Source organism: Echiichthys vipera, assembly GCF_963691815.1.
Source record: "Echiichthys vipera genome assembly, chromosome: 9".
In the NCBI taxonomy this organism is placed as follows: domain Eukaryota; kingdom Metazoa; phylum Chordata; class Actinopteri; order Perciformes; family Trachinidae; genus Echiichthys; species Echiichthys vipera.
Window position 1 is genome coordinate 11,987,211 of NC_139834.1, and position 12,228 is coordinate 11,999,438.

Here is a 12,228-nt window from a genome sequence, read left to right on the forward strand (position 1 = left end):
TGTCTCAGCAAGTTGACAAGAAATTGCCAAATCTTGAGATTCATGGCAAACTAAGGTGAACAGACTACACAGAGACAGCTTCCATTTTAGCATCTTCTGAACAAGCTTAGCTTAACAAGCACTGTACTCGCGTGAAACGTGCTGGTGGAAATGTCGCTGTTTATGCTGAAATATGATGCACGTTTATGCTCGTTGAACAAGTGTTACTTATGTTTGTTGACTCATGAAGGTTGTAATGCACTTACAATAACGTGTGGTCGACTCCACCTGGGTCACTTCTCTCCTCTCTGCTGCCCCGTCTCTCTCTCTCTCTCTCTCTCTCTCTCTCTCTCTCTCTCTCTCTCTCTCTATCTCTATCTCTCTCTCTCTCTCTCTCTCAGAGCCATAGCACCAAAAAGCCATAGCACTTAAGACACACTTTCAAGCAGTTGCACGGTTATGGAAATGTAAATCCCTGGCGCGCTGGGCTGACAAGCAGAGTCAGACCGAGCTGAGCCAAGGCAGCCCGTGTGTATGGAAAAGTGGCATAGCCTGCCTCTTTCCAAAGTTCAAAAATAAACCACTAATTAACACACTATATTGGTTCAACTTGTTGTATAAAAACAGTCTTGGTCTACTGCAGCATGTATGGCCATCTTTATTTTGTTCATGTTGAGCTGGTTCAAAATCAAATTGGACAAGACACCTGTCTTGGCTCTACTTTATTTGAACGTAACTTCCAACGATGTCTCTCCTCTTAGCTTTGTTCTTTTCATGTTGGTCAAGGCATGGAAATATCAAACAGTTAGGCAAAATGCATTTCAACCTTACGAAAGTACTAAATTGTTGTATTGGCTGCCTTTCCATTAGTCTTTCTGCTGCTGTGGAAAGAGAGTCTGAAGACTTTGATGTAGTGAGCAACTACATTGGGTTCATCACTTTCTGTCTGTTGTTTTCTCTGTCTCTGTAACTGCTCCTATACTTGTATCCCTATGGATACCTAGTCTTGACTTACAATTTTGATGAGCTGGCAAGCCCAACCTTTTAGTGAGAGCTGACCAGATTTACATCCAGGAGAAACTCCTATCAATGAGGCAATTTGCTTAGAAAGGCAGATGCCTAATAAAGGCTGGAATAGTTAAATACATGCCATGTTTGTTGGGGAGGAAATGTAGTCGTCGGTGTCGAATACAAATTTTAGGGATAAGCCAAATGAAACAAGGTTCAGAAGTACGTGTGAACAGATGAACAGTGTTGCACTTCATTTTAAGCCCTCTCACACCAGATGATGTTTGAGCAACAGGAAAGCAACTAAACTTTATTGTATAAAACATAAACATCCTCAATCCAAGCAGTTTAAAGACAAGGCAGATTATATTTACTGAGCAAACTTGTCCGAGAGAGCTACCACACAGAAAGTTAGAATTTGACTTTGTGCTCTTGGTTTTGTTTACTTCATATTTCATGCAAGGACAGAACAAAGTTACGGTTTAGTTCTTTTTATTTCAAAAGAATGAGCTGAAATTCAAAACCAGCCATGCAACAAGATGCATTCATATGAGGAAAGAAATCTTGGAGCTTCTGGGTCTGCTGTTATCTCTATCAGGACGCTGCCTCTTTGCCAAATGCTGAGCGCTGCCTGGTTCGGTCTGTTTTCTCCCCCTGTCTTTCAAGATAAAAACTTTAATGTGGACCCAGAATTACATTTTGCCTTCTTTAAACATGTCAGTAATCTCTGACTCCTGCTGTTATTGAATTAGGGTGTTTGTGCATGTGGGATAGAGGGATGAAGGTGGGTAGAGAGAGATAAGAGGCCTAGCTCCTAGAATGTTACAGCATAGCAAGATGCTATTTGTGATGGCAGCGCAATGGTGTTGAGTGCAGGATAGATCAGACAAAGCAGTGGAAAAAGTAAAGTCAAATTAACCTCAAAGGGACCTGAAGATGCAATTTTGGTGGGGTGCAAAGTGAAAGCGGACGGTTGAGAGTGGATGGGCGTCAGTGGAGAAGATCATCACCTCTCTGAGGAGAAGGAGCCTATGGAGAGTGCTATTTATTCTATTTCCTGCCACAACAATCCTGGAGGCTATTTTACTTATCTGCCTCTTGTGAGCTTGCAGGGGCCAGGTAGCAGTTTTCCCATCAGACATGCTCCGATGTAAAGAGTACCATTCCCTCAATTATCCATACATAATGGGGAAAATGTGCTCCTTACAATTTCTCATCTTTCTGCTCTATCTGTTCCTAACATGTTTTCATTTTTCCTCCAGCCGCTTCCAATTCTGTCACGTTTCCTTCCCCCTTCCTGCAGCTGTCCTTTAGATAAATATCCCTAACCTCAAAAAGGTGAAGGCCCTTCGCCCAAAATTGATTGCTGACATTTTAACTGAATAAATATTTACCAGCCTATGGTGTTAGGAGCAGGATGTAGATAGTATCGGAATTCTGCCCCCCCCCCCCCCCCCCCCCCTCCTTGTATGATATAAACTAAACATCCCGGGTGTTTTCAGCTGACAAGAATATCACTGAATAAGTCATGTTCAGGGATAAAAACATTCCCATGTATGGTGAAGTAAGTCAAAACAGCTTTTGAGAAAACCAAGGAGTTCATTTTAAAATGCCTTTTGAGTGTGTTGTTTTGACCTTCAAGTCTGGATTGAAAAGACAAACCTTGTGTATTTATTTCAACTCAACATGTCCCTGGTAATTCTGTTTTATTTTCCCGCTCTCATTTTCCTTTATTCAGTTGTTTTTTCCCCTCCTCCAGACTTCATCAGAGAGAAAGCAGTCAAGACACATTTTACAACATATATTGATTCCAGTAATAACTCCATGTCCAAACTTTGTGAGAAATCCTAGTTGGTGATTCCATTGATCTGAGCACAGCTGAGTTGGATATGAGATGGGCTGACTGTGTCAGCGGAGTCAGAGGAAAGTGAAGAGATTTCAGAACTCTCTTACAAACAAAACCAGACATAATGTTTGCCTGAGATATAACACAGTGATCCTAAAACAGACACCTTGCCTTTATAATAGAGCCAACTTTCAGTGAAATAAGATGTTTTTTGTTTTGGTTTCTGTTGAGATAAAAACTTCTGGTGAAAGTGTAAACAAGATAAGAAGTCTGTAGGAAGTGCATGATTGCAAAGGCAATGTCTCTGCAAGAAATATATCCAGAATTTCACTTCTGACCCTATATTGAATTATACTGTATAATTCAATAATGCTGATAAAATCAGCCTCTGTATTCACGATCAGTGGAATGACAAATTCAAAAAAGAGTGCTGAGGTGTTTTTCTGTTTGGCTTTAGATGTTCTGTGAAGGTAGTCACCTTGAAGCAAAAGAAAAAGAAAAAAATGTATGTTGCCTCTCCATTTGTTTCTTTTATTCATTGCTGTGAGTGGAGGCACTTGAGAATACACTGAGAGGATGAGGGCGTCTATCCTGGGAGTGATATAAAGAAGTGATATTCAGAATGCCAACAACTATTGAAATGTGTTGTTTGAGTATTTTTTTTATCTCTACCCACTAACTATGCATATAAATACTCAACGCATTTAAAGACTTTAAACTGAACTAAACAAGACGTAAGTAGTCTGAAATACAGTTTTAGTCAATAGAAATCAATTATTGTGACACTAATGTTCATCTGTAATAACTTTCATTAGAATAATAGAATTAAAAGTGTCCGTGTCCTTGTAGGTCGCTTGTACAAGCAGATTATTACAACCTATATTTAGCTTTATTGTGGCTGCAGGCGACCTCTAGTGGCCATAGGGAGTAAAGGAGGAAATCAGATGACATACCCATAGACAAAAGATTGACAGATTTGTGTAGGGAGGAGGTAGGGGATGAAGGATGGGTCCAACAAACACGTTGACTTATTTTACGCCACGTACGCAAGTTAACCTGTAAGCTAAGTAATGTACATAACCATGTTACGCTTCGTTACGTAATAATTTTGTTGCCCGACAAAACTGTGACCGCTTCACAACATTTACCAAGTGTTTAAAACTATGAACATTATGTTTAGTTATGAGGACTTGTTTATCTTCTGTCACCTGTAGGGGCATTACTACATTTCGATGACCTATGTGCTTGTTTTGGGGTGGAGAACTTCTTAAAGTTACACACCTTTCACCTGTTAATCAACATTTCATGCTCTCTTTCCCGCAAGCCTTATCTCCTCCCTGAGTAGTGTCTGCAGACCTGTGTCAGGGACAAAATATGATTTTGAGTATTAAAAGGGGTGCCCATCCTTTGTGGATATCACACCCATGATGTAAATAAATGTTGTAGATGGATAGGCTCTGGTTCATTCCATGAGAAATTATTTTTTTCATCCATCAAACACCAAATGTTTACCCTGAATAATTTTCTCCATAAAACCAATACAAGCACTCATCATACATTATTTATCACTTCATTACTTCCTGCTCCCATATTGGATATAATCTAACATAACTTGAATTCCTTGTGTTTTTGTGCCTCCCAGCTGCGAGCCCATGCTGTGGACATGAATGGAAACCAGGTTGAGAACCCCATTGATCTCTACATCTTCGTCATCGACATGAATGACAACAGACCTGAGTTCAAAAACCAGGTCTACAATGGCTCTGTGGATGAAGGCTCTAAACCAGGTAATGAAGCACAGATAGATAGATGGATGGATGGCAAAAAGGTTACAACTTTCCAACTAGCCATTGTCCCAGCATCTGCAGATATGTGTCGAGAATGGAACTATTCTGATACCACAAATAAATCTGCACACCCTGCTCTTTAACTAAGAACTAAGACTAGCTTGATTGCCTTGTTAAGTCATCAAAACACGCGTCATTTTAATGAAAGAAAAAATAAAATCGCACCGAAAACCATCTTGGCTTGTCATTCTGCTGTTCCAACAATTCTCTGGTTTGGTCGAAATAAATCCTTAATTCACAGAGTTAGATTTGAAAATGGAACGACATGCTGTTTTCCCCCGCTATCTTCTCTCTTGCCTTTGCCCGCGGAGCAGCTGCTCTCATTGGTTCTTCAGAAAAAAGCCATGTACTCAGCTGATCGCCAATAGCTGATAATATTCCAACCACACAACTGTAATGGATGGATAGATGGATGAAACAAAGATGCATGAATTAGGAGTAATTACAGAAGAGATGTTTATATTAAAAATTATTAAAGAAAATATGTGAAGGGCTGACATGTTTACTTATGGGTGAACAGAGAAAGAGTGATGAGTATGCCAGGAGAGATTGGTGTTGTTAAAAGAATGACTACACCAGTGAATCTTTGACGCAATAGAGAATTTTTCATCCCCCTTGATTTAGCAGACAGACGGAGAATCTGTCCCCTACAATGGTTTTTCATTTAGCTGGCTGCAGCAGCAGCAATAAACCAAAGAGGGTGCTCAGGCTGGAGAGGAGATTGAGGATTAAATGTACCACGCCGTAGCACCACTGGGTCATTTTATGTCTAACCTCAGAGCAGAAGAATCACAGAGATGAGCTCTCGCTTTCTCTGTGTGTGTGTGTGTGTGTGTGTGTGTGTGTGTGTGTGTGTGTGTGTGTGTGTGTGTGTGTGTGTGTGTGTGTGTGTGTGTGTGTGTGTGTGTGTGTGTGCGCGCGCGTGTGTGTGTGTGTGTGTGTGTGTGTGTGTGTGTGTGTGTGTGTGTGTGTGAGCCTGATGAGCCAGAGTTTATTGGCTGATGTGATCTCAAGCGGTGTCCAGGTTCTCATTTCCTTTTCTTTCTGAATCCCCCCCCCCACCCCCTGCATTCCTCCCCCTCAGCCTCGCACCACACAGCAGACAAGTCTCTGTGGCATGCATGACATTCAACTGAACAATAATCATAAAAAAGAGAGTTTTAGAGTTTAGAGCTCCAGTGGTTTCAATGGAAGGCCAATTACAGACTTGAATTAGTTTGCAAATTAAAGAGTCATTATGGGGACCTAATCCTGTCAGGCACAGCTTAGGACGCCTGTACAAAGGGTCCACATTAAACCCCCTAAGAGCGTAGCTTAATGAAATTACCCCGGCGATGTGTGACACATTGTGATCTCCCTCACTCTATCCCTCCATCTCTAGAGAAAAAAGCAATGGGTGTAGGACTCACTCCACTTGGAATCAAACCAAATATGGTGTCCTCTATTTCTTTCTTTTCCTCTCTCTCCCTCTGTTCCTGCCGGCTTTTTTTTCCTCTCGTCTCGCGGAGAGGCCTTTAGAGTGCTCCCTGTGGCCGAGTCATTGACAAATGTTGCTTTGAAATGTAATGAAGTTTGAAATGGGAGCTGCGGTCACAATTATCCTCGGACAGGGGCTGTCACTGGCATGATATCACTATCTCTGGCAATTAGAATTGGCTGCGAGAGAGGGAGAGCAAGAGGGAGAGAGAGAGATGGAGAGATTGGGTGACAGGCAGTGATCCCACAGAGTTATGAGTGTGTGGAGGCAGCAAACAAGTGGTGCATTCATGGAAGGATAGTGGCTTATTGTCTCCCACAGAACTGAGTCTGCATAAACTAAACACTCACTGGCCACTTTATTAGGCACACCTGTCCAACTGCTCGTTAACTCAAATATCTAATCATCCAATCACGTGACAGTAACTTATTGCATTTAGCATCAGAATGGAGAAGAAATTACTCACCTTGTGTTGCCTTGAGGAAGACGTTGAGTCCAAAAATGGAGAAAATTCTTAAGGAGTTGAAATATTAGGCACCTGCAGAAAAACTATATCAAAACATTGTTTACACACTCTCAATGTAAATCTTGTAAATCACTCTCACACAACAAGTTTATTCAGTTATCTAGCTTAGTACTTCCTAAATACATGCATTTTCGCTAAAACTTTACTATTTAAACAATCTCACACTTGTGCAGGTGCCCTACTCATCCTCGATGGGTATATTGTGAGTAGAGCTCCAATTGAATAATGTAAGGTTATGTTTTACTTTTCTAAAATGAAATATTTCAAAAGTCTTGCAGTCTTGCTTTGGCTGCTTGGACAGGTATGTTAACAAATATTATTTTCCTCATCAGGAACGTATGTGATGCACGTGTCAGCGTTTGACGGCGACGACAACACCACAGCTAACGGAATGGTGCGCTATCGAATCCTGTCCCAGACGCCGCACAGCCCCATCCCTAACATGTTCACCATCAACAGTGAGACAGGAGATATTGTGACAGTGGCACCTGGTCTCGATCGAGAGGTTGGTCTTCTTTATCCCAAAGACAGAAAAAACAATCAACACATATAAGGATTGTATCACGCTTTTAGTCATTAAACTCTGAACAGTGTCCACACAGTCACATGATACACCTTTAGCTTTGTTTATGGAGCACAGTTACTAACAGCATTGTTTACTTTGATGACACTCTGCGATGCAACTTACAAATGCTGTCTAGCTATTTTTCATCACACACACACATTTTTTTTTTTACAGTAAATTACCTTCTCCTGCGGTCACCTTGTTTATGGAGCTATAAAAGTTGTGACAAGATCCAAATGTGTTTATTCTTGCGACATGGATGTGTCGGTGACAACTCTATGAAGAAAACTCTGAGACAGATCATCCTCCCAAACTGTCACCAGTGACAGACCTATTAACAACACATCACGCTGCAGTGGGCTCCTCACGTTGTGTTTTGCGTGTTTGTCTGTGTGTATGTGATTGTGTTGTAAAGATAAAGGGGAAATATCTGAGACAGAATGCCCTTGACACCTGTCAGACAACACAAAAGCACATATAATCACATCTATACTCGATAAAACACAAGGGGTTTACGGGGTGGGGTGGGGTGGGGAATACTGAAGGGAGCATTAGAATAAAAAAAGAACTGGGCAGACGGGGTATTACGATGAGTTTGGAGGAAGTGAGTGTGTGAGTTTGGCAATGAAATTGGGTGATGGAGACAGAGAAACAGGATGAGACATGAGGGTGCCAGAGGGAAGGGGAGAGAGGTATGAGTAGAACATGGAGTAAAATGTCTCAGCTGAATGGTTGCTTATTTTTACTCTGTTTTTTTCTGGTAACTGCTTATCCAGCGAGTCAACCCTAATGTAGGATTAGGCCTAGGACATATTTTACTGCCTGGAAAATCACAAGGTTGGGTGCTGGATGCCTGCTTTTGTGCCAACTTTCAAGGACATTGCTAATTGACTATAACCAGCTAACTGTGTCACTGACATCTACCATCTACATCTAACATAAAATAGCATAGCCTACCTACAAGTTCAGAGCTGATCTTTTTCCAGGCAATCAAGTGTATATTAAAATATTAGCACTTAAATGATCAACTACCTCCATCAATATATTAGTTTTAGACATACAAGGTTAAGATTCTGGGACTTTGCTCGAAGGCACCTCAATGGTGATGATGAGGGAGGGGCAAGTGCTGCCCTTTCACTTTCACCAGTTAAATACAGGCCCCATTTACACCTGGCAGTAATACATCATTTATATTGGGGTATGTTATCTAGGTAAGGAGAAATACATTTTAATGCAAGTGGTTTTGAAACAGTTGATTCATTGATAAATTAGTCAACAGTAAAATATGCTGCTTTTGTGGAATATTATATATTGAAGATATATAATGTAGAGAGGAAATAATATAGAGAGGACAATTGTACAGTGCTGTCCATTAAGGTAGAAAAGTGTTACACAAAACTGCAGTCCAAGGGAGAAGATGCTTCCCTTGATCTGAGATGAGTCATGCGATAAATCCTCCTGATCACAATTAAGGGCAGAATCAAGAATGTTTTTAATACTAAGTGCAAATGCAAAACTACACAAGTCACATTAGTTTATCCAGATAACATATCCACATTGAATGGTACAAATGGGGAGTGGAAAGTACAAAGAGTGGTTACAAACTTGCTACTCAAATCTTTAGGCCCTTTAATCATCCCAACATGCCTAACCCAAACCAAGAAGCTAACCTACATCTAATTCTCACTTTTTAACCTTGAAGCCAACTCTTAACACTCAAACAGCCCCTTGAAAAAGTGAGGACCAGCAAAAATGTCTTTGCTTTCCGAAAGACAGATGTAAAAGAGCACAAACACACACACCATATGTGCACAGACAAGTACATGCATCTGGGGCGGCAGTAGCTCAGTCCATAGGTGACTTGGCTGGGAACCGAAGGGTTGCTGGTTCTAGTCCCTGTGTGGACCAAGTATGGAGTGTGGACTGGTGGCTGGAGAGGTGCCAGTTCATCTCCTGGGCCCTGCCTGTTGAGCAAGGCACCGAACCCCCAACTGCTCGGGGCGCTGGTCACTGGCAGCCCCCTCGCTCTAACATCTCTCCTCAATTGCATGTATAGGTCCTGGTTGTGCATGTGTGTATTTCGGGCCTGTGTGTAACATGTATGATAATAAGAGTGAAAATTGAATTTCCCCGGGATAAAAATAAAGTAATTCTTCTTCTTCTTCTTCTTCTTCTATTTCTATACATTATGTGGTTGCTTACATGTAATTGTACATACATTTTATGAATAAATTAATGGGTGCTCACTTAAATGCTGTTTCTATGCATACAAATACATTCTTCTGATTTTTTTTAAGAAGAGGTTCCCATCCTTGCAGGAAAAAAAATGAGCTCATGTATTGTACAAAAACTTCACAAAAAGGTGCTACACAGCACACTGCCATGCTTCCTTGGTCCACTTTTAGTCAGCACTTTGCCCTTTGAAAAGTTTCTGCATCCCCCTTCCTTTCTTGGGCTGGGGTGTTGGAGGTATTAGGTGCTACAAAAAAGAAAAAAAAAACCACAGGCATCTATTTTTAGTAGTGGTCCTCCCTTGCGCCTTGGCTGCATCCCCCGCTGTCTCTTATCCTCTCTTCTGTTCTTCACTTTTGAAATGTTTTCTTCCTCTCCTTTATAAACTCCCACACTGATTCTCTTCTAAAGCTTTCTACTGGTCTGCATTGGACCTTTAAGAGCTTGTTGACAGCAACAGACCTCCGTCCTCCAGAGGAAGCTGGGTATGCTGCAGTGTTGTTGCAATGCTGAGAGGTTCAGAGGAGCTCTACATAATTACTCCCTTGTCTAATTAGTGAGAGTGTTGTGTACACGCTGTACACTGGCTGACGGGACAGTCAGGCCGGCATTGCCTCTGAACAATATATGGAGAATGAGGTGTGTGTGTGTGTGTGTGTGTGTGTGTGTGTGTGTGTGTGTGTGTGTGTGTGTGTGTGTGTGTGTGTGTGTGTGTGTGTGTGTGTGTGTGTGTGTGTGTGTGTGTGTGTGTGTGTGTGTGTATGCGTTCATGCGTGCGTGGGTGCGTGCGTGGGTGCGTGCGTGTGCGTGTGCGCGTGCGTGTGTTCATATGGGTGTTAATGAGAGTGTGAACAAGGTTGGAGTACAGCATCTCGTCTAGCATCAAGATGAGAGGAACTGAGAGGAGCTGTAATCCTACTGATGTGGCATCCTGGCCTAATTGGGATATTTACTCGGTAATTAGCAGGTGAGAGAGACACTGGGAATGTAATTGGGAATCTCAGTGACGAGACACATTACTCAGGCAGTCGGCTCCCAGGCTCCATCCTTGCTGCAGCCCATTAACTGCACCGTGGGACAGAAGAAGAGACAGTGGATGCTGGCAGAGAGAGAGGGAGTGCACCCAAGTACAAAAGTACAAATAAGAGAACCATATTTCAGATTCCAGTGAAGTGACACTGTCAGTTCAAAAGATGAAATCGCATTCATCATTCCCTCATATTATTGCTCAATAGATAGTCTATTAATCTCTGTCAGTTGGATCATTGTCTTCACATCTGTCCATCAGTGGCATTGAATAACATCTTTTATGACATACCCATGGGGAGGCTTCACAGTACAGCCTTCAGACTGTGTGAAGTCTGGATACGTTCCGCTGAGGAGGTTTCAACTCAGTCGAATAAAAGGCTTCACCCTAGTGATTTTGTGTTTCAAATAAGACTATGGACAGCTACTATAGAGAAAAACACAAGCTCATCTTTTTTTGTATTTGCTTCTGGGAGTCTCACTCCGTGGCTGTTGCTGTAGAGGGGAGAAGGAGAAAGCTTTTTGCAGATGAATAACTTCATGCTCTGTTCTTTTTTTTCCCTGTTTCTGCCTTTTTACAGAAAGTGTCCCAGTATACCATCATAGTGCAGGCCACGGACATGGAGGGCAACCTGAATTTTGGCCTTTCCAACACAGCCACTGCCATCATCACTGTCACCGACATCAATGACAACCCTCCCATGCTGACGTCCAGAACTGTGAGTTGCTACATACAGTATAAGGGAGTCTGGAAAGAATGACAAGTCAGAAAAGGAGGAGGGTTTGGCTTCAGAGAAGAGGGCTGAAATGATTAGTATATTGGAAAAAATGAAAAAGCAAAGGCTAGACAGGGACAGGCATTGAAGAAGAGAGGGAAGGAGAATGAAAAGGAAGGGTGGGATGAATGGAATGAGAAAAGGACAAAATAAATTACTACAACACTATCATGTCCCAATAAAGGAAGATTTACACAAGGACAGAGAAGGAGGGTTATGAAATTCAAAGGATACTTACTCATTTCCTTGTAAAGGATGTACACACACACACACACACACACACACACACACACACACACACACACACACACACACAAACGGAAAAACAAATCCATATTATTGACTTTCATCAGCAAGAAAATCAGGGCCAGAAAATATTTAATGATTGTTGTCGTGATAGTGATATTTAAAATAATGATTGCATTACAGGTCATTATAGAGAGCGAGGTAAAAATGAAAAGTCCAAAGCAATGTTCTGTATGTAATGTATCAATGTGGTGCAATTCAGCAACATCATCTGCAAATTAATAGGTGAAGTGGGAGATTTAGTGTTGTTGTTTACTTTTATTACACTCTCTATTAACTTTATCTTAACCCTGGTTGTTTCTCTCAGTGCTACTAAAATGTTTAAATGTGCATGGAACAGCTGAGGTGGCAGCAGTATTTTTCACAGACAGCTGGAAAGTGGAAAAAAAAGTCAGATTATTTGCATGGTTTTTACTGAAATTCTCGACTCAGATTTTTTTTTCTCATGTGGCAGAGACACACTGTAGATTTGTTTAGAGACGTAAGGATGGCCAAAAGTGGAGTCGGCGTGTCTGCTTTCTAGTTTCATGTTATGATGAAAAATTTTGCGGGGTGTCAGTTTGGCTTTAGGTGTCAGAATTATTAAGCATGTGTGCTTTGCTATCAGCAGGGATGAGAGACTTGGGTAGACCTGTTGGGT

The 12,228-nt window shown here is 41.5% G+C and overlaps 1 protein-coding gene across 1 annotated transcript in view; it reads left to right on the forward strand.

Annotated features, from left to right (window-relative positions):
* Positions 1–12,228, forward strand: part of LOC310952300 (cadherin-4-like) — a 245,577-nt gene that overhangs the window by 208,002 nt on the left and 25,347 nt on the right. The window contains exons 7-9 of the mRNA XM_083920873.1: positions 4,476–4,620; positions 7,016–7,188; positions 11,088–11,225. Coding sequence (XP_083776999.1) covers positions 4,476–4,620; positions 7,016–7,188; positions 11,088–11,225 — 456 coding nt within the window. The remainder of the gene's footprint in view (positions 1–4,475; positions 4,621–7,015; positions 7,189–11,087; positions 11,226–12,228) is intronic.